Source organism: Cygnus atratus, chromosome 11 (genome assembly GCF_013377495.2).
Source record: "Cygnus atratus isolate AKBS03 ecotype Queensland, Australia chromosome 11, CAtr_DNAZoo_HiC_assembly, whole genome shotgun sequence".
Lineage (NCBI taxonomy): Eukaryota > Metazoa > Chordata > Aves > Anseriformes > Anatidae > Cygnus > Cygnus atratus.
Genome location: NC_066372.1, coordinates 9,526,363 through 9,552,312, shown reverse-complemented (window position 1 = coordinate 9,552,312; position 25,950 = coordinate 9,526,363). Strand labels below are relative to the sequence as shown.

Sequence of the window (25,950 nt, the reverse complement as noted above, 5' to 3'; positions counted from 1 at the left end):
CTGCATGCTCAGGACTCCCAAAATTGTCCAAAAATTGTCTAGCTTCTCCCCCTCCCACAAAAGGGGCTCTGAGAGGATGTTAATGCAACCAGCAGTTGTTTCCTTTTCCAGGCAAAGCTTCCTGACCATTAAATCCCATTGCAGAAGCTTCTTTGACCAGGGTGCAGCCTGCAGTGGCCACGCTAATTGTACCCTCGCTGCCAGGCTTCACTTGGAGCAGCTCTTTGACATTGGACCCGGATTGCTTCGCCTCGTTATCCTCAGCTGATTGCTAGCAAACAGAGTCCTTTCATTGTTGGCGTGACTCAAGGACTGAAAAGGAGGATCAGACACACCTTTTTCACGGAAACCCTGCTACTCAGTTGAAGCGGATGAAATTGCTGCTTGAGCGCTTCAGGGCTTTGATGATGATCATGGGCTTAGGATCTGCTGAGGTCACAGTAGAGAAACCTTCAGGCTGTGCCCAACCCTGGCTGGCCATGGCTCTCCAAGGATGCCGTGATACTGAACTCGATCTGCATCATATGTTCCACTGTGCCGTGTATCCTGCACTTGAGCATTTCCATGGTGCATTTCCATGACTCACTATTCTTGCCAGCTGAATCATCTGTGACACTACTATTTGTTTTCTTGCCATGGCGCAGAAACATCCTCTTTTCTCCCCTTGTTTGTTGTTCCCTGGAACAGTCCTCACAGTAGCGCTAGAAAACCAGAAGGAACAGGGAAAAAGAAGCAGAAAGCAAGATTTCACATGGTGCTCTCCTTCCTTCTGCTTTCTGCATGCTGTTTTGCCTGCTCCCAAGGATTTTGCTGCAGCTCTCATTTTTGCAGACACCCACTCGGCATTAGGCCTTACCTACACTCGAGTGTTTTCCAAGTTTGGAGCTAGTTAGCGATGTACTTGCCTCCGAGCATGGTTTGTATATGCACAGTAATACTTGTTTCGTAACCATGGCAGCTCGCAGTGACTCATGCTGCCGGAGGCCTGGGCCGAAGTTAGCAGAAGGCTTCGGCACACTGTTGTTTCCCTTTATCTTCTCCCCACTGTTGCATAATTCATCTGTCACGTTTGCACTGCTCTGGCTCCATCCTGGGGACAACCCCGGGACATGCTGCCCCACTCGCCGGGAGCTTTGCTCCGCCAGAGAGCAGGGTGGAGCCGCCGGGGTTTCCCTCGAGGGCTCTGATTACCCAGAGCGGCTAACAAAGATGGAGCAGATGGAGCTGCCCTGTGGTTTTGTGGTTGAGGCACAGCGTACAACACAAGGAACAAAAGCAGAAGATCACCGTGCTGACGGACCCCACCTGAAGCCTGCTGTTGTCTTTGAGAGTCTTTTGGGGAGCTTTTGGGTTTCTACAGATTCCCTAACGTATATAGCCAGTGTCTCAGGTATCCAGCATGGCTAGCATGGGATAAAAAGCTGTTCTCTCACTGGGCACAAGTATGTCCTCTTTTAACAGGTCACACTTATAGTGGAGTTGTTTAGAAAAATAGGAGTTGCCAGCACTGGGTGCAACATAGCAGCTTGATGGTAAGAAAAGGGTTTTATTCCAGAGACAAGTGTTCCACTTGTTTTTTGGGGGGATGTTTTTTTTGCTTGTACAGTGATTCCTAACCTTGTGAGTGGAAAGGGGAATTCAGACAGAAATTTTCCAGAGTAACTCACAATCCCCACACTTCCCCTTCACTCGAGACCCATCTTCTTTTCTCCTGGCATGCATCAATCTGGGTTATTCTCTGAGACTTCAGCTAAAGCAGGACAGAAAGCGTGGGATTCAAAACAAGCAGAGAGGAAGAAAATCATCATACGAAGTTCCTGTTCTTTTTCCCACTGTAGAACAGCAAGGAGGCATCGTCCTTTTGTGTGTGTGTGTGTGTCATCTTTGAGCTGTCTCCTTGCAACTGGAAGCATTTAAGACATCGCTGTTATTTTGATGTATTTATTGATACACTTTGGCACTTGAAGAAAGCTTTGCCTCGAGAAGTCTTGCTCGCAGTCACCTTCTTTTGAATCTATTATTGGAAAGTTGAAAATGTAGGGTAGAGCGTGAAATGCTTGGTGACGTCTAGCAGTGAAACTCAGCTACTGCAGCTGCTCTCTCAGGGCTGAGAAATGCTGAATAACGTCGGTTAATGCCTTGACATGCTGGTGAAAGCGTAGATCCATGCTTCAGCTGGCTCGAATCAGCTTGTAGACACACACGCAGGGTACTTGCACACCAGATTGCTGCTGCTTTACAAGACTGCATTAAGCGCAGGGTCGCGCTGTTTGCGTTGCGTGCACAGAGGAGACGAATGAGCAAACACAATGCAATATGCATGCGTGTGCTTACATGTTATGTAAGGTTGCCGGCCATCAGTGCTCCTTGCCTGCCTTGCAGCATCCTAAGGAGCAGCTCTGGCCCTTAGGTTACACACGGATGATTAGCAGCTCGTCTCCCCAGAGGAACAATGGTGGGAAGGGAACACCATTAACCTAAGGAGATAACTGAGCTGCGGCTGCTCCCAGGGCTGTTCCAGGAGAGCTGCCAGCCCCTTGGGACAGAGGTGACACCCATCCCGGTGAGTCACCAGAAAGGCTCTCTGGCTCTTCTTACAGGCAGGGCACGAGGGGCTGGGACTGCTGACAAGGCTTCATCCTGCACAGCGGCTAAACTGGGGACATGGCTCAGCATCATCGCTGCTAGCTCGACGTGGGGACACGGAGCCACAGGACTGAGCTACTGGGGTTGGCAGCTCCTGCCACCATCAAGTCAAAATCACGGCTAGAGCAGGTTGTTGCTGGCTGATAGGAAAATTGGAGCTTGGTGGAAACGCCAGTAGGAAAAACCAAGGTGATTCTGTGCAAGGGAATGTGAGAAAATGATGGAGGAGCAAGGAGCAGCAAAAGAGGAGGTGGAAGAAGAAAAAAAAAGGAAGAGATTGAACTGAAGTGGTGCTCTGAGGAATGAGAGACAAAGGAAAAGCTTGTAAAACCAGAGAAAAGCATGTAAAATCACTTTCTGAAAAAAAAAAAAAAAAAGGAGAGGAAGGACCCTCGGGTAGTCGTGAGAAAAGTATAGATGTACTTTCTCATTTTGCAGAAAGGTGGCTTTCCACATCTCAGCTCCGGCGGGTAATGGCAGTTTGGTTATTTCTAGCACCCCCCTCCCCCCGTCCTCCTACATGTTCAAATGTTCCTGTCAGAAATGGTCAAAATGTTTGAACTGATTTCTTTTTTTCTTCCCCTAAGGAGAAGTGTCCTTTCAAACAGTACAAACATTGTGACAGAAAAGGTAATTTTGGACAGAACGATTCACAATGCAAACAAAACCAGAATCCGATGAGAATTATTGGCATATCTGATTTCATCTGCGTTATGGCAGAAGTCTGAAGGATGCCTCACTGATTTTTGGCAGAAAAGGACTAAGACAGACAAAGAGGAATCAAAGTGCTGTTTTCCCCTCTCCCTGACCCAACCCTGAAGTTGTTTCTCTCAACAGCAATTATTTCATCCAGCTCAGCCCTGCAGTAATGTTTTTCTCCACCCATTATTTTTTGGAAACCAGGTCCAATAGACTAAGTTTCCAGTTACAGATACACGAGAGCTATTCCCCAACCTTGTTATCCCGAGGAAAGGGGTAATGTTATCCTCCTGCTCTCATTAAGAGCAGCTCCATCCAGCCGCAGGCAGGGCACGTGGGGACAGCCCCACTGTTCCCCAACTCCCTGTGGGTCACAGCAGGAAGCCTCCAAGAAAGCACAGGGGAAAACCCAAACATCTGGAGCAGTTTGCGTGGTGCAGAGGTGAATTTGTGGGCGATGCCGTCAGCAGTAGACGGCAGGTGGCACCCATGGATTAGTGCAGGGCTTGCTCTGGGTGAGCGTGAGCCCGGCTGGGCGATGCCTGAAGCGAGGGCCGGGGAGATGCTTTAACTCCATCTCCTTGGGGAATTAATAAATAAGTAGGGAAATGGAAAAAAAGGAGGGAAATGGGCCCTCTTGATTGCACGAAGGGACTTCTGCGTCCTGTTTTTGCTGGCCTGGGGCACATCCAGGCTATGCTCTTTGCATTTTGTTAGCCGAGGGAACAAGCTTGTCTTGGGGCCCCAAATGTCTGGGATGTCCATAGGAAGCAGGCTTGCTCTGCCAGGGAGCAAAAAGTGCACTGCTCCTCCAGGGAAGGGGAAACGAGTGGCTGGCAGGATGGGGACAAGCCCCAGGGGACCTGAACAAGGGGAGCTGAAGGCAGCCAAGAGTCCAGACCATCAGGTGTGCTCACAGTGAGGAGATCAAGGCAAGAAATCTGTCTGCAGGTCAGGATCAGGCATGGCAAGGGCAACCAAGCTCAGATGCAGTGGGGCGACCCCTGCACAAGTCTATAACTAAAACGAAGACAATGAAACTCAGATCAGACAATGAAACTTGGATCGTTTGGGGGCCGATGGAGGGAAGAAGCTGGCCAGGAGTTCATCGCGGTGGGTGCTGCACACACCCATGCTACTTGTGTCTCCTACGTGATGCTTTGTCTGGCCATGGCCAGGCTTTCTGAGACGGGGCTGCCTGTGCTGCCTTGGGGACATGGCTTGGGGACAGGGGACATCCCTCCAGATGCCGTCCATGGAAGGAGCCCCTAAGCAGCTCCAGACCCTTCACATGGAGGGAGCCCCTAAGCAGCTCCAGACCCTTCAGGGTGCACTAGGGTGCAACAAGGACGCCTGAGATGAAACATAAAATAAATACCAGCCATGAGAAAGAAGAGGGGCAGCCATGAGGGCACTACTGGGCTTTAATGACCCCAGTCAGCCTCACCTGGGACCCGCACCTTCCTCTCCATCAAGGAGCACCAGGAAGGACTAGGCAAAATGGGCTGAAAACCTTCCAGAAAGGTGCAGAGAGGGCTGGGACAAGCTTCCAGATGCAAATGCAAAAAGTAATTTCTGCGGAAGGATTTCTTTATCAATAGGAGAAAACGAACAATAGGGGATGGTGGTGAGCGGCCACAGGCTCAGCTGAATATCTTCAGTATCTCACCTAGAAAAGCTTGGGGGAGTGGGGGGGGGGGGGGGGGGGGGGGAGGGAGGAGGAGAGATTTAATTGATGGCAAACATTATGGGCTGCACAGAGGTAGAGGTGCTCCAGACTGAGCAGGGAGGACTTTTATAGCAGCTAACAGATGAGCGTCGTGAAAGATGGCTGTGATTCTTTGGGCATTTCTGGGTTAGATTGCAGTAAAATTGCAGCAAGAAAGCAATTTTGCTTTAATCAACTATATAACAAAGCCCCAACACAGTGAAGCGCAAAAGGTGTCAGAATATAGGAAATTGTCAGCATTGCTGGAGCTGAAAGATAAGATTGTACTCTCCATGGCTACACTAAAAGAGGATAAATGATCCATAGGGGCAATTCAGAAAGAAAATAACCTACAATTAAAGTTGTTTGAATTACAGTCTTAGGGAAGCATGGGAGCAGGAAAAAGCCAGTTTCAGTGGAAAGTCTGAAGCCTCCTTCCCACGTGCTTTCAGAAAGCAGAACTTTTTTGGGAAATGAAATCAAAACTGAGCAGGGCAACCCCTACAGAAGAGCAAAGGATGAGTTAGAGGGGACCCTATAGGGATGGGAGGAGGTGGTTGTGCTCTGCTCAGCACAGGTGGGACCTCAGCTCCGGTCTTGTGGCTCTTGGCTGCCTCCAGCCATGACTCCATCAAACTGGGGAGAGGAAAAGAGCTTAATTTGTAGGGAAGCAGATATAGGGTGAAACCTATCTGTGTGACCCCTGCCAGAGGCTATCTGGCACCTTCACTGGGTTTTGGGTGGGTGGGCTGGGTTGGGCAGGGCTTGTGGCCATGTCCCTGGGTGAGTCCTGCTACGGGACAGGGGGGGCCATGCTGCAAACCTCCCCTTGAAACCCCAGAGACCATCAGGCGAAAGCGTAGGGGAACGAGGGGCTGATTTTTGGATCCATCATTGCATCTTACAGCTTCGTGAGTGGGAATCTCCTGCTTTTTTGCAGGACCGCTCCCGAGCAGGTGGCAGGGATATTTGGAGCGAGCCGGCACCTCCCGTGTTGCAAAATCCCCCGTCCCACCAGCCACCTGCCGAGGGGCCCCGCTGCAAACAGATGGCTGCGGGGAGGGCTGCGGGGAGCGCTGCGAGGCGGCGTGAACGCGGCTCCGTGTGCATGATGCGCTCGGTGCGGTGCCGCAGGGCAGCTGTGGGGTGGAAGCCGAAGGCGGCCGCCCCAGCCGAGCTCTGCGGTGACTTGTGCGGCTGCCACACTGCCTTCCGTGCTGGCAGCTGGCTCGGAGGAAGAGGAGGAGGAGGAGGATGCTGAGATGACGGAGGAGCTGCTTTGGGAAGGGCTTTTCTTGGGAAAGTTCTTCTGTGCAGCACGGGGTGGGCTCCAAAATTGTGTGGCCGAGCTGGAAACGGGGCCCACCATTGCTCTGCTTCCTGAAATCAGCCGCTCCGTGAGCAGCAGTATGGGGGCTGTTCCCTCCCAGGTCTCCTTTCCCTTCTGACCATCCCTTTTCCACCATCCCCGTCCATCCGCACGCCGACAGCAGGCTCTGCCTTCGGAGCCAGGACAGTGGCTGGGGGCCACCCTGTGTGCTGCCAGGGTCCTGCTGGGTCTCCTGGGTGTCCACGGGCCAGGAGCAATAGGGCAGGATGCGTCCTGAGGCTCCCAAAGGTCTGCGTCAAGGCAACCTGAAGGTTTATTCGGGTTATCGTTGCTTCGTGGGTGGAAAGCCTGAGTTTGGCCAACTTCACACACCTTTGACATGGTAAATAGAAGTGCCAGTGACTGAGAACTTGCATCTGGCTGCTCTGAGCAGCTTTGGGGCAAATGTGGTGCTAGAGCACGCAGACTGTGACCAGCACAGCTTGTGTGCAAGCACGTCGAATACCAAATATCCCGGGCAAATGTGCTTTGTATGGCTTGCTCCTCACCAGCACGGTATCTGCTGCAGTTCTGCACTGCTGGGCCCCGGTGTCACCACGTGGGACATGGTGGTCCTGTGGTGCTGCAGCTCTGCTTTGGTGCTACCCCGGTCCTTTTTCTGCTTGCTTGCTTGTGCACAAACTCAGCTCATGGGCTCCAGAGTGAGCCGAAGAAAACACCTTAAGGAATGGCTCTAGAGATTACAAAAATACTATTTTTAAAATATAAATTGATGAAAGCCATGCTGAAAGCAATCCTGCAGAGGTGTTGCTGGGGAAAAGAAAAGCCTCATGACTTTCCTCTGATAAGAAAATATTCCTTCCTCATGCTGCTGGCGTCCCGCAGGGGGGTTTGTGCATCTGGAGTCCATTGCCGGGCTCTCTGCTTCTGAATGACTGCTGTGTGCTGCAGAAAACGCTGAGCTCCCTCCAGAGCAGCCTCCCACCACGTGCACGGACCCGAAACATCTGCGCTCAGGCGGCGGTGAGTGACTCACTGTCCCCAGCCCCAGCATGGCCACATCCGAAGCGTTTTGGCTCCATTCCTCCAAGCAAGCAGGGCTAAGGCTGACCCAGCTGCAGCCTCAGCAAAAAGCACGGGGAGCACCAGGGCCGGACCAGCACGGGACTTCTCCCGGGACCAGCTCCTCACTCTGCTGAGGCTCAGAGCAGCCCCAAACCCTCCCTGCTCCTCTTTATGCTTTGTATCATTGGCAGGCATTATGAATATGCATGTACCCCAGCACCTTAGTGCGTCTCCTTGAGCAGATCCTGGCTGAGCGTAAAATTAAACTTGCAAATCGCAGCCTTTTCTTTGCCTTCCTGTGTTTATTTATTTATTTATTTATTTTTCTGTTGTCATCAGCTTTGTTATTATGCACATTTCTCATGCACATACCTCGAGTACTTCAGGGTGCGAGGAAGGAAAATTAGCCAAAATACTCATTTGGGACAGAGCATCCACTATTTAAATTCCTCCCTGGAAGCCTGTTTGTTAATTAGGAACAGGCTTGCAAGCAGCATAGATTTTAATTTCTAAGCTAGTGTTGATATTGAAAAATCTGCCTTTGTTTCAAAGGGCATTTTAGATTTTATTTATTTTAACAGTAACGAATCTGCTTGCGCTCAGACACTGTGATGTCTGAGCCCTGCACTGGGAGTTTGCGTCTTTTTGGGGTCTTTTTGCTGAACCCCTTGGGCTCCACTTGCATTTCTGGAGCTGGGTAGGGACTCATCTCATGCAGAAGGTCCCTGCAAGCCCAGCTGGTCTCCAATTGGAGACGGAGGGCTGCATCCTCTTTGGCAGCATCCCCAAAAAGTGCCTCTGGGTTGATGGGGCTCTTGCGTCTGGTCTCCAGGAGCTGTGCACAGCCACCACTCCCACCAGGCTGGGCACGGAAAGAGGAACCCTCCTGATCTACAGGCACATCTGCAAATTGAGCTCCCGGTTTTGAAGCGTAGCTGCTTTTGAAGTATATTTGCTTCATCCTCAATTGTTCTTGTTGCTCTCACCCATGGAGCTTGGGTCAAGGCTTTGCCAGCTCCATCACCACAACATCCTTCCTTGCTCACAGGGAAAAAAAAAATCAAGTGGTTTTAAATATAGCACATCTCAGGGTATTTTTATTTGCTTTTTAGCTTTGAGCTCTCCAGGTTTGGTTGTTCCAGCTTTGCTCTGTAATCAAAAGGGTGAGGAGCTTCCTTTTCTCCTCCGCAATGAGACCGAAGCCTCCCACGTGGGCACTGGGGCCACTGAGTCATGGGGAAAATGCGGGAGCCTTGGGGACACGGTGAGAGCTGCCCAGGTATCGTGTGTCTGAGGTCTTGCTTTCGTGGGCACCCCTGCACTGTGGCTCCCAAATATTTGGGAGTCCCTCCCTCCCTAGCAGCATCTTCCACCGAGGATGGTGTGGGGCTGCCAGTGCCTCTGCACCCCTATTCCCCCAGCTGAATACACCCCATTCCCCAAGCTACGTGCACCCCAATTCCCTATCTCCATACATCCCACACCTGGAGCTCCCCACAGCCCAATCCCCCAGCCCCATACACCTCAATTCCCTATCTCCATACAACCCCAATCATAGGACTCCCTGCACCCCAATCCCCCAGTCCCACACACCCCACACCTGGGGCTCCCTGCACCCCAGTCCCTCGCCCCATACACCCCAACACCTTAGCCCCATACAGCCCGATCCCCCAGCCCCACACACCCCACACCTGGAGCTCCCTGCACTCCAGTCCCCCAGCCCCATACACTCCAGCCCCCAAGCTCTATGCACCCCAATTCCCTGTCTCCATACACCCCAATCTCCCAGCCCCACACACTCCACACCTGGGGCACCTTGCACTCCAGTCCCCTATCCCCATACACCCCTTACCTGGGGCTCCCTGCACCCCAATCCCCCAGCCCCGTACGCCCCAATCCCCAAGCTCCATGCACCCCAATTCCTTATCTCCATACACCCCATACCTGGAGCTCCCTACACCCCAATCCCTGGCCCCATACACCCCAACCCCCCATCCCCATGCACCCCAATTCCCTATCTCCATACACCCCAAACCTGGGGCTCCCTGTAACCCAATCCCTGGCCCCATACACCCCAATTCCCTATCTCCATAAACCCCAATTCTACGACTTCCTGCACCCCAGTCCCTGCCCCCTTACACCCCAATTCCCTATCTCCATACACCCCCAACCCCCATTACCCCGCGGCCCCTCCTCCCCCGCCGGACCCCGGGCAGGAAGCGGCCGCAGCCAACCAGGGCCCGAGCGGATCCGAAGGGATCCGACGGGATCCGAAAGGAGCCGAAGGGATCCGGAGGGAGCCGAGCGGGGCCGAGCGCAGCCGAGCCGGGCTGAGGCGCGGTAGGTGCGGGCCGGGCGGGGACGGGGGGTGCCGGGGGGCGCCGGGCAGGGGGCGGCCGTGGGGCTCCGTGAGCGGCCCCCGGGGCTCCGTGAGCGGCCCCGGCCTCGGTCGCAGCCCCGGGGCCTCCCCGGGCTTTGTGGTGGCGGGGGGGGAATGAATGGGGCCGGCCGGGGGGGCCCCGAGGGGTGTGGGGGGGCCCCGCCGCCTTCCCCTCCCTGGGGGCTCCTCCTCGGGGCCCCCCCGGTTTGGGGCTGAGCCGCGGGGAAGCGGCTTGGGAAGGGAGCGACGGGACGTGGGGGGGGGAGCGGCGAGGTTCCCAACACCCTTTGGGTGTCTTTTTAAATTTTATTTTATCTTTTCTTAATTATTTTAACAGATATTTTTTGATTATTATTCTTTTTTTCCCCCCTCTTCCAGGGTGCTGAGGAGACGCCCCAGCGATGCTCTGCCCGCTGCTCGCCCTGGCGCTCAGCCTGGCAGGTGAGCGGGGACCCCTCTGGGGTGAGCGGGGACACCCTTGGGGTGAGCGGGGACCCCTTTGGGGTGCTCCTCCCAGGTACACCGCGGGCACAAAGAGGGGCAAGACCTCGCCCGCCGCCACGGGAGGAGCGTCCCGGTGGCGAGGGGCTCCACGTCCCGCGTGCTGCAGCCAAATGGTGAAGGCACAGCGGGGTCACGTCCTGAGGGGTGTCACGGGGCTGGATCTGGCCCCATGCTCAGCAGCTCCCGGACCTCCTCCAGGCACGCCACCAGCGCCCGCTGGCTCATGGAGAGGGATGAGTGGCCCTGGCCTGGCTCCCTGAGCCCTTTGCCAGCACACCAAAGGTCGACCCAAGCCCCTGGCATCGCTGCAGCAGCCCCCTGCGATCCCACAGCACAGGGGGTCCATGGGGAAGAATCCTTTTGGGATGCATGCCAGCCAGCAGCCAGGCTGGGTGATGTTCCTAAAAACCAGCCACAGGCCTTTATTAATAGCCAGAGGGAGCTGTGACGCTGTGGGGCCTGCCAAGAGCCAGGCTGGCTGCCCAGGCACTGTGCTCGTGTCTGTCCGTCCGTCTGTCCGTCTGCGTCCGCTGGCAGGGCTCACCCAGCCCAGCTCCCTCCTGAGCTCCTCTCCTGCTGGGATTTACTGGGGTCAGGATGTCAAACCTTGCTGCCGATGCACCTCCCTTGGTGCCAGGCGTGATTTTTCCCCCTTTTCCTCCCCGTATAACATTGGGGAACGTGGCCCTGGTGGGACATCCCCACCCACTGCCGTCATTCCCCAGGGGACAGGAGGCAAGCGGGTGGTGAGGGTCTGGGGGACGGATCCGCGCCTCTGCCTGCGCGGCTGCCAGCTCAGCAAGTGCCACCCAGTGCCACCTGGGGCTGGCAGAGGGACGTGGGCACGTCCCACCTGGGCACCGCACTGGTGCCATCTAGCGCTGCTTCATCGCCTCCGTCCTCTCCGCAGCCTGCCGTTGGGGTGGCTTCTTGTAGACCCTACCAAAACAGAAGCGGCCCTGAGCAGGTTTGAGCCCCCACGGGTGCTCCTGACAGTGCTGTCCCTGTGACGGGTGGCACTTGCTGCGTGCTGGCAGCTGAGGGCAGCAGTGCCCCGGGTTTGGGCTCAGCCCTGGGAGGCTGCTGCTCTCCCCTACTTCACTTTGCTGGGGAAGGGCTGGAGATGTTTTCCTCCCTTCCCAGCCCCTCGATTCTCTTAGTCATTAATTAGCTACGTGGATAATTAATGAGATGCTTCCATGGGGGCTGACCACCTCGTGCTTCTCTCCTGCAGGTGCCATGGAGATCCAGGTCCCGGAGGAGCCCGTGGTGGCCCTTTTTGGCCGAGACACCACCTTGCGCTGCTCCTTCTCCCCCGAGGCCAATTTCAGCCTGGACGACCTCAGCCTCATCTGGCAGCTGACGGACACCAAGCGCTTGGTGCACAGCTTCTCTGGCGGCAGGGACCAGCTGGCCGACCAGGGCGGGGGCTACGCCAACCGCACGGCCCTCTTCTACGACCAGCTGGCCCAGGGCAACGTCTCGCTGCTCCTCCGGCGTGTGGAGATCGCGGATGAGGGCAGCTTCACCTGCTTCGTCCGCGTCCGCGACTACAGCAGCGCCGCCGTGACGCTGCAGGTGGCAGGTGAGAGGTGGAGAGGTGTCCCGGCGTGCCTCCCCCAGCGAGAAGGGTTCTCCGTCACACTTTCATCCTCCACGCAGCCTCTTTCTCCACCCGTGTGGTCTCCACATGAATTCAGGCCTCCAGCTGGCTGCATCTCCCCCAAAATGTTCCTCACAGGGAGGCTGATCCCTTCCATGCCGTGGTGGGGAGGTTCTCGGCTGAGGTGCCACCTGTGGCAGCATGGCCAGGAACGAATCAGAGCTGGGGAGGGTTCAGCTGGTTGGTGTCATCTGCTGGAAGGTGGTGGGTTGCTCCTGATCCTTTGGTCACCTCCGTCACCTCCTGCTGGCTTTCCTCTCCCTTTCAGCTCCCTACTCCAAGCCCAATTTGAACCTGGAGCCCAACAAAGACTTGAAGCCTGGGGACCTGGCGGCTGTGACTTGCCACGCATCCCGCGGCTACCCCGAGGCCAGCGTCCTCTGGCAGGACAGCCAGGGCACCAACATCACAGAGAACATCACCACGTCCCAGGTGGCCAACGAGGAAGGTCTCTTTGACGTGCACAGCGTCCTCCAGGTGCTGGTGGAGCCCAGCAGCACCTACTCCTGCCTGGTGCGAAACCCGGTGCTGCAGCAGGAGACCCATGCCTCCGTCACCATCACGGGTGAGCCAGCCTGGGCCAAATTTGGGAAAGGAAGGGATGGGATCTCTTCTGAAGAAGGTGGCCGTGGTGGCACAAAGCTACCCCAGGGGTTTGTACACCATATCCCGGCTCTACCTCTCTGCCCATGGACCTTCAGGGTGGCCTGAGGCTGTGCTGTCCTTCCCTGTAGCTCCGTACCAGCATCCCAGCCTGGTGCTGGAGGTACTTGCTGAGCTGCAATATAGGTTTTGCAAGATCTGTGGGTGATTTTGGAAAGGTCTTGAGATGTTGTCCTCCTTCTAGCTTTGCTGGTTGCCCTGTCCCAGTCTAAACCGCCCCAGAGAGCCAGCACAGGGCATGGTGGTCTTCCTCTCTTTAGCACGTGCCCATGGGATGCTTTCCATTTACAGCTCTCCATCCCATCCCATCCCATCCCATCCCATCCCCTACACAAACCCACATCACTTGCACTCTCCCCTGACCTCCTAATTAATCCTGACCAAAACACCCTTGGGGCACCCGCTGTGCTTTTCCACCTGGGCTGCTTGGCCTGGAGACCAGCACCTCAGCAAACTTTTGGGCTGGTTTGCCAGCTCGGCCCGTTTGTCTCTGAGCATCGTTCAGCCTCGCCGCTTCGCCCTGATGATGTCTCGCTCTGCTGGCCCGACAAATCAGGAGTTTAGCGGCATTTATCCTGGATGGCACGGGCAGGGAGCGTGGGCAGGGCTCTGTCGAGGAGATGGGTAGGGCTGTGCCTGGGAGCTGGGTGACAAAACCCATGGCTGTGAGCTGTGCGCCCCAAATCCAAACCTTCTGGGGCTGGCAGGGACCCCTCCTGTTGCCCTCAGGAGTCCTGCTCTGTCCCAGATGCTCTGGGGAGGGAAGAGATGAGCTCCAGGAGAGATCCCCAAGGAATCTGACCCCGTGGACTCCACTGGTGGCGTGCAGGACTCAGCCTTGGCACACCAGTGACTTGCCACCAGCTCCAAGTGGCTTCTGCTCATCCTCACTCGCTCGGCTTTTATAGCTGCCTTGGAGCTCTTTATAACTTTACACACTCCCCGGTAGCGTTAATTAGCATTTAATTGGCACGGCAGTTGCTGGGTTGTGAAGGTGGGTCCCCGGTGGGGCATCAACCTTTTGGCTGCTTGCACCAAGCTCATCCAGCAAGCGTCATGCAGGCGCCCGACGTTGGCCACGGCCGAGCAGAGAAGAGGACACCAATAATGCTTCTGATCCTCTTCTCTAAGGGATATTTGTCCCTTGTGACAGGGAAATATCCCCTAAACTCCATCTGCCCTTTGTACCGCCGGTCCCCTCAGCATTATAACTACAGAAGGATTTGTCTTTCTCTCCCCCAAGGCCAACACCTCGCCTTCCCCGCCGTGGCTCTCTGGGTGACGGTGGGACTCGCCATCTGTGTAGTGGTGCTGCTCGTCGTCCTGGCTTACATCTGCCAGAAGAAAATCCGTGAGAGCTGCGAGGAAGAGGAGGAAAATGCAGGTAAAGCATCCCCGTCCCATGCGGGTGCACACCCTGCGGCAGGCGATGGATCAGAGGACGCTTTAACCTCTTTCCTTCTTTTGCACATAAGCGAGCGCTTTCCTCTTGTTTTTGTTTCTTCCTCCCAGCACATTTTCACCTTTCTGCTCTGCCCTTCTCCATCTCTTTCTCCCCATCCTCCCACTCTCCTCTGAGCATCCTCCACGTGCCCGATGCCCTGGCAGGACATCCGTGTGGAGAGCATCTCCTCCGAGAAGATGCCCCCGGGCTTTGCCACCGTGGAAATGTCGAGCGTGTTGACACGCAGAAATAGCATGAGACAGAGATGCTCCGTGCTCGCCCTTGCTCTCCCTTTATCCTCTCATGCTTTGTTTTGAAAGAATTAATGAAAGGCGTGCTGCTGCCTCCTGGGAAGCACTCTGAAATGCCCCCTTTGAAAAATAATTCTGTGCCAGCTCTCGTTTTCTGCATTCTTCCCTTCCTTTGGTTTGTTTCTTTTTATTACAGAGAGGTGTTTGCATGGCAAGTGGGGCTTTATTCCTTTAAAAAAAAAAAGCTGTTGTGCTCCGAAAATGGCTGCAGAAGCAGCTTTGCTGGCGTTCCCTGCTTGTTTTCTCTCGCTGGCTGCAGGGCTGATGCGTTCGTGTTGCCAAAGCCTTGCCCTGACAGCGTTGTGCTGCGCAAGCTGCAGCCGCCCCGGGTTTTGCTCCTCTCCCTGCCTGCTGTGAATTTATTAATTGTTATGGTTTTATTATATCATATCTATCTTTCTCCCCTTGGAACACAAACCCCAGTGAATTTTCCCTTTTGCTGGGGGACTTGGAGTGCTGGACAGCTCGATTGTGGCCCTGAGCCACCTGACCTTTAGCACAGGACACTGCTCCCAGCCTGCGATGGTTTTTCCCTGACCCTTAGCAATAACCTTTACTTCAAATAATAACCCTGCAGGACACTTTATGGGAGCTGCAGGAAGCAGGAGCAGCAGTTTTTGCTGGTCTTTTTGGCCGGGAACAGCATCGCAGGCATTCAGAGCATCCCACTGACGGGGCTGTTCTGGCAGCGTTGCAGGAGCCGCCGTCTCCTGAGCCCCTGGCTCTGGATGGTAGCGGTGCTATAAACAGGGAGCCAAGCGGGCGCGCTGCATCGTGCTGAGCTGTTGGGGTCACGAACAGGCAGGGAAATTCCTCCCTGTGGGGTGCCAGGGCTCCGCATGGGGCCGGAGGAGGGTTGCTGGCTGCAGGTGGGTACCACTTGCCGCCTCCCTCTCCATCGCCAGCATTTCGGCAGAGCCTGGGATGTGCAGCCAGGGATGGAGGCATGTCCACCGAGCCCGGTGGGCTTTGAGGGGAGGTCTGCAGGTGCTTCACACTCTCCCGGTTCTGTTTTGTAGGGACAGAGGAGCAGGATGAGGATGGGGAAGAACCCAAGACAGGTGGGTGCTGTCTCACGGCTGCGGGGCTGTTCCCAGTGCTCCCAGTACCATGCTGAGAATGGGACTGGGGGGCAGCCACCTTCAATCCCTCCATCTCCCCGTTAATGTGTTCTGCTCCCAAACTGCCAAAGGAAAGGGACTGGGGGTCTAAGGCTGTTCCACACAAGCTGACCACGTGCTGGTTTTGCTTTTTGCAGCTCTGCAGCCGCTGAAGAGCACAGAAGACAAAGCAGGTGAGCGCATCCGCTGAGTGTCTTTGTCCCCTGCTCCAGGAGCCTGCTGGAGGGGACACAAGCTGGCTCGATGCAGCAGTAACTATTTCTCCACAAGCTAATCAGCTTGGGATGAAGTGTTTTGGTTTTTTTTATTTATTTTCCATTTGCTGTAGAACGATCAAATTTCCCCAGATTGTTTCTATCAAGCAGCGCTCTGGTTTGGGCCGCTCTGACCGACGCTTGTATTTCCCAGCCGGAGATGAAGTGATGTGAGCAACGGCTTTGATGTGCTGTTTGCTCAGCTATAAGATGCTTCTGAGAAAGTTTTGTCTCCTGTTCAGGTTTTTCTCGCATGTTGGGAGTTTTCTTGGTCTGAGATACACATTCAAGCATCCTAATCTTTGCACCCAAAGCTGTATTTAGTCCTCAGGGTGCTGGGACTGTGAGAAATGGAGGGGAGCAGCGCAGGCTGCATCCCCAGCTTTCCCTTCTGCTCTAGCCCAGGTTGAGAACAGCCTTATCCAGGCCCTGCCAAGAATTTGGGTCTCTGCAGATATAGGCGACCACTTTCAACTCCATGCCTGTGGATTATTATTATTAATATTTAAATTTTTATTGCCAATTTTAGTTTCTTCCTTTCTTTTTTCTCCTTCCCTAGAAAACGAGCAAGAAATTGATTGACGCGAGCTGGGACAGCTCCAGGCAACACCGTGTGCCCTGCACCACCCTGCGGTGACAAACCCAGGACACCTCGGAGGGACAGGGACACCCCAACCCTCTGCCACCGCCGCTCCGGGTGCCATCCCCCTCTTCCCGCGCCGGCCGCGTTTTTGGGGCGCCCTGGGGCTGGAGAGAGGCTGCGCCTCCCTTTACCCCCAGTGAGCCCCCAAAGCCACCTCCCGAGGGACCTGGCACATCGTGTCCTGCGTGGGGTCGTTGGGTGTCTGTCTGTCCGTTCTCATCCCCAGGGAGCGCCGGGCTGAGCCCCCAGGGTGAGCATCATTCCAGAGGCACATTAGGACAATTATTTTGTTTTTTTTTTTTTTTCACCTTGCACCACTGCAGTTCCAACCGGACTTTTATTCTTGCCTTAAATGCATGGTTATCCCATGCTTCAAATTAACACAGAGGATTTTTCAGGGGGGTGAATCTTCTCCCTGTCCCGACCCTGCAGCCGGAGGCAGGGCTCAGGGAATAACTAGGGCTGTGCTGCGTGATGCCTTTTTTTTATTTTGGAGCGGTTGGAAGGCGGTGGGTGGCAGAGGCAGGGGGTTTTAGCAAGGGGCAAGGTGTTAATGCCACCCACAGAACCTAGGTTCAGCCCAGGAATGCTGGAAAAAACACCCCAATACCGTTTTTAAGGGAAAAAAAAACACACCAAAATCTAGTTTTTAAGAGAAGTTTGTGCATCCATGGGGTATGTGACAGGTGCTCATCCCCAGCTGGACCAATGTGCCTATTGCCTAATTAAATATTAAACAATAACTCGGGAGCACGCGGGGGGTGCACTAAAGCCCTGCAAAGCGCCTTAGCATCCTTGGTGCCCCAAGTGTTTGTGCTGGAAATAATGCTTGTTTAACTCAATTTGGGTAAAACCGCCCGCTCGGATGGCTGCAGGAAGAGGCACCCCAATGCCAAGCGTGGCTGACGCCGGGGAACGAACGCAGGCTGAGAAATGGGTTTGCTCGTGGCGTGTCCCTGGGTCCAGCGATGGGTCTCTGTTGGTTGTCATTTTTATTTAAAATCCAAGGATCTGGAGGGTTTCGTGCCTTGACAAATAAACTCGTGGGTTGTTTTGGATGATGGTTTCTGGGCTCGAGGGTTTAGTTCTCCCCCATTCTTGTATTTTCAGAGGTGGCTGAAGGCTGTGTGTTACTAGAAGAGAAAAAAGGAGTGAGGATGAACTCAGGTTGTTTCCTACCTTAAAGCCCCATTTCCTTCCCAAATCATCGATGGCTCACACTTTCTAGAGTCACTAGGGGACACAAGGGCTGATTTTGGTGGCGGAGGAGGTCTAAGGGACGAAGGACACCAACCTGCAGGATAACAGGCTTCAGTAGTCCCCCCGCTCACAGGATGAGCTGCTTCATACCATGCTACATTTTTGGGTTGATTTTGTGACATTCAGCACAGCAAGAGGAAACCCCTAATGTTCATCCCCGTCTGTGATGTGTTCCCAGGGTGTGTGGTGGCCTGGGCTGGCCCTGCAAGACCTTGCACGGTGCTTGCAGCCTTGATGGATCCATCCTGTATGGATGCTCAAATTAATACATGCATATTTTGGACCTGAGCTTTGCTTTGGCTCCGTCTTCTGCTGCCACGGTGGCATCATCCATCACCAGCTGATGAGCCCTGCCATGATAACTCCTCTTTATTTTCATACTTAGAGCAGCAGAAGAAGGTGCAAAATCCCAAGGGGGCCATCAGCATCTTTGTACCAGCCATATGAAATACCCCTGAAATTCATGCATGTTTAATCCCATCCGTCGGTGGGGTTTGATCAGGAGCTGCCAGGGGAAGGGGTCTTCTTCAGCCCGCCGCAGCCGGCAAGGATTATTTTTAGCTGTCCTTCCCGGGCATGCAGCCAGGCGCTGCATTTTAATAGAAAAATATTTCTAAAAGCGAGACAAGTTAAAGCGTGCTGGTATCAAACTCGTATTAGGGAGGGGATGGATGGTTATTTCATTTAAGGGCCATGATGTAAAGCCTGAATTAAGCACTAGTGCAATTTTTAACGAGGTGCCAGGAGGTACCATTAATATTAGTTACCACCCAGACGCTGGTCTGGGGGAATAAAGCCATTAACCCTCCCTGCCTGGCGCTGATGAGTGATGGGACAAGTCGTCCTGAAGCTCGGGACCTTCATGGTCTTTAAAGATCCTGAGATAGCTCCACCAGCACACATGCTCCCACCACCGCCAGCTTCTCCTGTGGATTTAATTATGGAGGGGGTATGCAAACAGCTAGTTGCAGGTTAGTGGGGTGGGATGCGGCAATGCCTCCATGGTGCTTGTCATGAGATGAACTGGGGGATTTGGACTAAATGGTCTCCAGAGGTGATTTCCAGCATCAACTGCTCTGTAATTCCGAATGGGAGCCACTGCACAGAGAGGAAAGGGGATGTTTTAGGACACCCCCGTGCCTTAACGCAAGCACATTCGCTTCTTGTTCCCCTAAAAACCTGCTCAGCTCCTGGGTCTCTGCTCCAGGAGCCTGGACTTTCCTCCCAGCCAGCTGCTGAAGGTGAGGAGCAAAGCCCCAAGGTCACAGATGAGAGCAGATGGAAGCAGATGGTTTTTAAAATCACTTTCCACCTTTGTTCGCAGCTTCTCCTGGCTAAGCAGCATCCAGAAAAAAAAAAATCCATCTGAAATCCAGGATGCTTGTTACCTGGTGATTCCCATTTTCCTGCAAACACCCGAACGAAACACTCTCTTTTGGTGTGAAAGAGGGCGTTTCATCCCATCCGAAATGGCCTTGCCCTTTGAGCCCGCGTGTTCCATACAGCCACATTTTGTTTTCATTTCCCTTTAGTTTTCCTCCTGATAAGAAGCTCTGCTTGGGGAACAAACGTGGAAGTTGAAGCCAACTCAAAGCCATCGTCCTCCACCTACTCCAAAAACCATGCAAAAGCATCTTCTCAGGCAGAAAAAGGCTTTGAAAAACTCTTGCCTGGTACCTAAATCCTTTCAGTGGGGATTGAAAAGTGGCATTTTCAAAGCACTGCTATTTTTAAAGAGGAGTTGGTATCTTCAGAGCCAGTTGCTCTCTCCCAGGACCCATTTTTTGGAGCCGAGTCCCGGACGGGTTATTCCCTGCTGCCACAGCGCATCTGGTCCTGATATGTCAGAGTGAACCAAGGGGCTGAGAGACGTTTTAATTACAGACTTGACTATCCGGCGTGATTTGTCATGGGCAACTGGAGCAATTTATCCATCAGCAGTTAGACGCAATCTGAAGCAGAAGGAGCATTTATCTCTGTGACTCAGAAGAGAGATTTGAAATGAAACGGGGGAATTTCTTACAAGCCCCTACCTGGCATTCATTTTCAAACCTGGAGCGCATTCGCACTCTTTTCCCACGTTTGCCCAGGGGCTCGTTTCCCTTTGGGATGGATGAGGGTGAGGAAGGGTGCTAATGGGGTGGCTCAGGTGCCTTTTTAATGCCTTGTCGTGACTGGGAGCCAAATCCCTGGACAATGCTCTTGCCAGCAGGATCTGGGCTGTAGACGGGGTGATAGCATCATTTTCTCCGGGCAGGAGGTGAGGAGGTTGTTGTTGCTCAATGAGCCTTGGAGAAGCATGTGCTGTCTCAGGTAAGTAGAAGTCGCTAAAGCGTCGCCTGATGAGCATTCAATTCCCCGATTAATACAGTATTTAACACTCCAGTGAAAAAAACACCCTGGCAAACAAACGGATGAGCTATGGAGAGAAGAAGTGCTGACAGTGCAGTTCCTTTCTGTGCACGAAATCATTCTCCAATCTCAGGGAAAACGCAGGTGCTGATGCTCTCTGCGGCACGCGGCCAAGCTGGGCTCCCCCATTCCTCCCTGAAGGGCTGAAGAGGAAGGATGGTGCCCACCCAACCCTGGGCTTTTCCCTTCTTGCCAACCTTAGCACCGTTTGCTCCGAGCTCTTCTAAGCCCAGGCAAGGACGGCCGGTGCATGCGAAGAGAAAGCCGATGTCCCCCGGTGTCCTTCACCACCGGAGGAAATCTATAGCCAGGGATGGGAAGGGTTATTCCTTCAGAGCCATTAAATGCAGATCACAGTGATGGATGTTGCCGGGAGGTGGTGGATGTGTTTTCCTTGATGTGTTTTATTTTTATGTGTGGTTGTTTTTTTTTGTTCTTTTTTGTTTTTCTTCTTTTTTTTTTTTTCTGCCTATTGATCTCATCTCCCAAATGAGAATAAAAACCGTTCCCACCCATCAGATTCAGCCTTTCCCACCCCAGCTCCTGGAAACCCCACTTTTTTTCACTGGAGTGTTAAATACTGTATTAATCGGGGAATTGAATGCTTATCTGGCAATGTTTAAGGCTCATCAATCTCCCCTCCACTGAGCGAGCGCAGGGCATGAGCTGGGCTTGGAGATGACCCACTGCTTGCTGAATTAATAAAGAGAGCCTGAGCTGCCAGAGAGGTTTTTCTTGTTGTATCATTTATTCATCACTCATAAAACTACCCACGCTTCAGGGAGACCACAGCAGATGTGTAATGCATGGGCCTGCAGCAAAGGTGGGCACTGCTGGGATTTGGCTGCCTCCCCTGAGGCCACACAGCACGCGTAACCCCAAACCCACCCCGCAGAGGGGCAGAAGATGCTTCATCCCGTAAAACCCACATTATGGGGCATGCGTGCAATGCTCCTTTAGAAACATACCGTGAACACAACCACTTGTGCTAAGAAACCCCCCCCCCGGCTTGTTCAGCACCAGGGCATTGTCCCCATGCTGAGGAGACCCCACTGCCAGCAGCTTTGCGTGACCCCAGCCCCTCCACCCAGCACAGCCATGTACAGCCATTAGTCATCCTACTGTACGCACAAGCAGCTGTGCCAATTAGCATAATTAACACATGAGGGCCAATTAATCTCTTGATTATGCCTGCCATTCACTTATCAGCTGCTATTATGGGAAGATCGGCTTTTGTACCTCTGCTTTCTATGCAAATAAGCCGGTTATGATGCCTTCATTACTCGACATACAATTACCCAGCGCAGATACCCATGAAATCGAGCATGGACAGATTGCCAGCATGCACGGGCCGGAGCCCAGGTGGATTTGGCAGCTGAAGGAGCTCTGAAAGTCCTCTCTGTGTCTGAAAGTGCCACCTTGAGCAGTGCACCACACCATGGGTTTTGGGGAATCTGATGTGCACGAGACCGGAAATATTTGTAGGATGGTGGCCGAGCCCTTGGCACACCGGTGGCTAACACTGGCTCCAGTTCAGCCATAGGGAACGGGACACGGACACAGGCACAAGGGATGCTGTGGCCACGGGGGCTGCTGACCCTAGATCCCATCTCGTTGCCACCCCTGGGCTTGGTTCTGCTGCTTTCTGGTATCAGGGATGCTCAGGAGGTCAGCAAAACCTGCGGTCCATGGAAATATGGTGGGATGCAATACATCCCCACCACATTAGCCCTCTGTCTGTTCTCCTACCATGGTGACCTCTTGTCCCCAAACAAGTGCCTGATGCCACCCCCACCAGGCAAGGCAGGAAGACATGGGACAATGCTCTGGGGCAATTCCAGGTGTGGGGTTGGTGAGATTTTCCCCCCTGCCCCTCGAGGGAGGGGTGTCCCAGCTGGGTCTCATTGACCTGGGTTGTCCCTGGATGCTCCAAGGGCTGGGTGGAGGCCCCCAGGTGCATCCCATCTGCTCTTCAGGGAGTTGGTATAAAAGGCTCCTGAGCAGCCTCTTCTCTATCTGCTGGTTTTGTCAGGCTTAGGATGGGGTCTGGAAGCAGCCTGGGTATTGCTCTGCTGTGCTGGGCACTGGCTGAAGTGGTGTCTTACAGCCCCTGGGATCTCTCCCCAAGGGACTCAGGGGTCTTGAGGGTCCGAGGGGACTCTTCGTGGAGATGGCACCAGGTGCCTTCCTTCTCCCAGCCCTCCCCGTGGGCATGGGTGGACGTCTCCCAGCTCCAGGCTGCTGCCCCCCTGCACCCCGTGGCTGTGCAGTGTCAGGAGGCACAGATGGTGCTCACAGTGCACCGGGACCTCTTTGGCACTGGGCGCCTGGTCCAGGCTGGGGACCTGACCCTGGGCACGGCCAGCTGCCCGGCCACAGCCCAAAATGCTGCTGAGAAAGTGGTGACCTTTGTGGCTGGGCTGCATGAGTGTGGCAGCACCCTACAGGTGAGGTGGGGTGCTAGGGTGAGAGGCTGCTCCACCCCTGGTGCTGCTGCTTGGGTAGTGGGCTAATGGGCTTTGATCCACACTGGGGTGATTAAATGGGGGTTATTTGGGACTAGTAAGTAGTAACGTGCTGCCTAATTCTTCTTGGGAGTGGCTCAGTTCTAGAAATGATATAGTAAAGGTGAAGCCAAGGGTTGAGGTTGGGGTGGGGGGTACGTCTGCTAACAGTAGCTCTTGAGTGAAGTGCCTTGGGACCATTGCAGGGCTGGTTTTGGGAGTATGCATGCTGTCCTTGAGCCCTAGGTGAATCCACGGAATGGCAAGCAAGGCTTGTAGTGCTTTTCTTCTATCCAAGAGCCAGAAGAGTTGATGTGCTCCCATTTATCTAGGAGGAAGGAGGCTTCAGGCCTTTTGTCCTACAGCACTTGCCCAGCTGATGTGGGCACTTCTTGGGGTGGTGGCCCTCAAGACTGACCTCTTATGAGGTCAGTCTTATTCTCTCAGGTGCTGAGATGCCAGGCCAAATCATGGTATCCTGAATGTGGAGGACAGGCTGGTGGAGCTGCAGGTTCTGGTGCTGGGTGCCTGACAGTGTTGAGGTTTGGGCTGACCCATTTGTTCTACTGACTTATCAGCTCTCCCATGTCTCTTCCAGATGACCCCAGACTCCCTGATCTACAAAACAAGCTTGTTCTACAAACCCACTGCCGCTGGCAACACGGTCATTGTAAGAACCAGCCCAGCCGTGGTTCCTATCGAGTGTCACTACCCCAGGTGAGCCAATGGGGCAATGTCTCTGCTCCTATGGACCTAGGGTGGTGGTGGCATCTCTGCTGACACACCTCTGCTTTCAGGAAGAGCAACGTGAGCAGCAATGCTGTCCGGCCTACCTGGGCTCCCTTCCACTCCACGCTGTCAGGGGAAGAGAAGCTGGTGTTCTCCCTGCGCCTCATGAGCGGTGGGTGCCCCCTCTGATACCTGCTCCTGGTCATGAATGCTGAGATTCCCAAAAAAACTAGGGGCTGGGTTACCCCACACCTTATAGGAGGGATATTTGGGGTTGCTGGTCAGTTAGGAGGTCCCACAAGAAAGGGAGGGCAACATGCTTTTTGCCAAAGAAACCTGTGGCTTCAACTGTGCCTTCCAGATGACTGGAGCTCCGAGAGGCTCTCCAATGGCTTCCAGCTGGGGGAAAGCCTGCACCTCCAGGCCGATGTTGTGGTGGGGGGCCACGTGCCCCTGCGCCTCTTTGTGGAGGACTGCGTGGCGACTCCGAGTGCAGACCGGAGCTCCTTGCCCCGCTACGCTTTGATTGACCTCAGCGGGTAAGGGGGGACAGCGTGGTCTGCGTGGCGGTGCCATAGCTCGTTGGGATGTCCCTGACTTCTGCCCCCTGTCCAGGTGCTTGGTGGATGGGAGAGCTGATGACACCACCTCAGCATTCGTGTCCCCACGGCCGAGGCAGGAAACGCTGCAGTTTGTGGTCGATGCTTTCAAGTTTGCAGGAGATGACAGGAACCTGGTGAGATGTGTCTGACCCCCTGGCCCTGCCTGCACAAGAGCAGTGCTGTCCTGCATGAAAAAATCACCCCAACCTGGGGATTTTGGCTTAATTTCCCTTCCAGATCTACATCACCTGCCACCTGAAGGTCTCCCCAGCTGACCAGGCCCCAAACCCACTGAACAAGGCCTGTTCCTTCAACAAAGCCAGCAGCCTGTGAGTACCTGGGGGGCTTGGGCAGGGGGCAGCCCGGAGGAGAGGGCTCACGGGTGGCTCTGTTCCAGCTGGGCTCCCGTGGAGGGCACCGGGGACATCTGCAGCTGCTGTGAGACGGGCAACTGTGCACTGTATGGAGGCTACTCCCGGAGAAATAACCCCCTGGCCAGGTGGCCAGGGAGGCGCTTGAGGAGAGACATTTCTTCCAGGCAAGGTAGGGCTCAGTGTGCCCCAAAATGCAGCCCTAATTTGGTGACCTCCCAGGCTGGGGTGGCTGAGATGCTGGAAGGTCTGAGATGTCACCTCTTGGGGATGAGCTTGGCTCTTCTCTGCTGTCCTTGGGCAAGTAATTTTCCCTTTTGTATAAAGCTACACAAAACCACCTTGCTGTAAGCCCTGAAATTCCAACGGATCAGGAATTGCCTCACCTGCCAGCTCACTCATGCACATCTCTTCTTAGGTGGGTCCTCAAGGGCAGCAGAGGCTGAAGTCTCAGTTGGACCACTGTTAATCCTTGACCCAGCTCAGGGGTTATGGAGTGCCTCGGGACGGCTCGTGCCAGCAGGGAGGGCACCACAGGGTATGTGTCTGTGTGGCTGTGCCTTCACTTCTCTGAAGACAACTCCAGGTTGATCTAACCGTGAATTCCTCCATGATTTCATGCCTAGATGGACTCTCGGGTGTATCTGCTGGAAAAAAAAAAAACTGTCTGGGGGGCTTTTTTTACACCCATACTGCCTGCATGTTGTGCCACTGCCATACGGTGGAAAGCCATAAAATGTGTAGTAAGGGGATTTCTCTCTTCTAGGTGCTGCTGAAGGACTTCCTGTGCTGGTCCAAGTCGCCATGCTCGCAGCAGCTGCTGTGCTGAGCTTAACTGCCCTTGGAATATTTCTCGTGTGCAGAAAGTGCAGATGCCCTCTGGGAATGTCATTGTAACTCCCTGTACCTAATAAAAAAAAAAGTTTGTCTTCCCTTTGTGATCTTGGTGGTGAGGAGGGACAGCGGTCAGCCCCTGTCCTGATGGGATGGCATTTGGGGCTGTACTCAGGAACCAGGTAAGCCAGCTCATGGGGTGACCATGAGCTCTTGAAGCCACCATTGAAGCAGGGATGGGATCAGACCAGTCTGCATCCTGCAGAGGGCTGCTTTTCATCCCTGAGCAGCAGCAGCCCCCTCTGAGCTGAGCAAACTGCTCCTGGCCCTAGGGAGAAACTACAAAGGGGCAAAGCAGCGAGGCTGAGAGCAATGCCTGCAGCTCCAGTTCTCAGCTTTTGGTCCTTTACTTTTGCTAGTGCCTTCTGAAAGCTGTTGCTGATTAAAGGCATTGCCTCTGCTTGGCAGCCGAATGCTGGAATACTTGTCTTTTGCCCTTAAGCCCTTGGGTTGCAATTCCCTAGCCATTAGGCTGCAGTCTAGTGCTGCCAATTCTCCTTACAACCCTCAAACAAAGCCTGAGCAGGGCTACATCTCTGCAAATGAGCCTTCCCTAACACCCTTATGCAACCTCTCTTGTCAGGGAAATGATCCTGTTTGCACGGAGAGATGAGCTTGGCACTTGTGCTCCATGGGCTGTGTGGGGTGCGAAGCAGGAACTCCAGCCCAGAGCAAGCTGGATTTGAAAGCCTGGGGACAATGTGCTTGGGGAAGATGTTTCCTGGTTCTGTTTCATTTTTTTTTTTT

General features: G+C 54.1%; 2 protein-coding genes across 2 annotated transcripts; both read left to right on the top strand.

Moving 5' to 3' along the window:
• The first annotated feature begins 9,664 nt into the window (after nucleotides 1-9,664).
• Nucleotides 9,665-17,489, top strand: CD276 (CD276 molecule). The gene is made up of 8 exons (XM_035566769.2): nucleotides 9,665-9,788; nucleotides 10,207-10,269; nucleotides 11,567-11,917; nucleotides 12,264-12,560; nucleotides 13,902-14,042; nucleotides 15,433-15,474; nucleotides 15,672-15,707; nucleotides 16,348-17,489. The coding sequence occupies exons 2-8, from the start codon at nucleotides 10,230-10,232 to the stop codon at nucleotides 16,368-16,370; spliced, it is 930 nt and encodes a 309-aa protein (XP_035422662.1). The 5' UTR covers nucleotides 9,665-9,788; nucleotides 10,207-10,229; the 3' UTR covers nucleotides 16,371-17,489.
• A 4,653-nt stretch (nucleotides 17,490-22,142) lies between these two features.
• On the top strand, nucleotides 22,143-25,794 carry LOC118258103 (zona pellucida sperm-binding protein 3-like). The gene is made up of 8 exons (XM_050713044.1): nucleotides 22,143-22,550; nucleotides 23,206-23,324; nucleotides 23,405-23,508; nucleotides 23,698-23,875; nucleotides 23,952-24,072; nucleotides 24,176-24,267; nucleotides 24,336-24,481; nucleotides 25,787-25,794. Exons 1-8 carry the CDS (start codon nucleotides 22,143-22,145, stop codon nucleotides 25,792-25,794), a joined length of 1,176 nt encoding a protein of 391 aa, XP_050569001.1.
• Nucleotides 25,795-25,950: the final 156 nt, after the last annotated feature.

Coding starts and splice junctions, on each gene's coding strand:
- CD276 (XM_035566769.2), top strand. CDS start 10,230: ATGCTCTGCCCGCTGCTCGCCCTGGCGCTCAGCCTGGCAG. Junction 14,043..15,432: donor GGAAGAGGAGGAAAATGCAG/GTAAAGCATCCC, acceptor TCTGTTTTGTAG/GGACAGAGGAGCAGGATGAG. Junction 15,475..15,671: donor TGGGGAAGAACCCAAGACAG/GTGGGTGCTGTC, acceptor TGCTTTTTGCAG/CTCTGCAGCCGCTGAAGAGC.
- LOC118258103 (XM_050713044.1), top strand. CDS start 22,143: ATGGGGTCTGGAAGCAGCCTGGGTATTGCTCTGCTGTGCTGGGCACTG. Junction 23,325..23,404: donor ATCGAGTGTCACTACCCCAG/GTGAGCCAATGG, acceptor CTCTGCTTTCAG/GAAGAGCAACGTGAGCAGCA. Junction 24,268..24,335: donor TTCAACAAAGCCAGCAGCCT/GTGAGTACCTGG, acceptor GCTCTGTTCCAG/CTGGGCTCCCGTGGAGGGCA.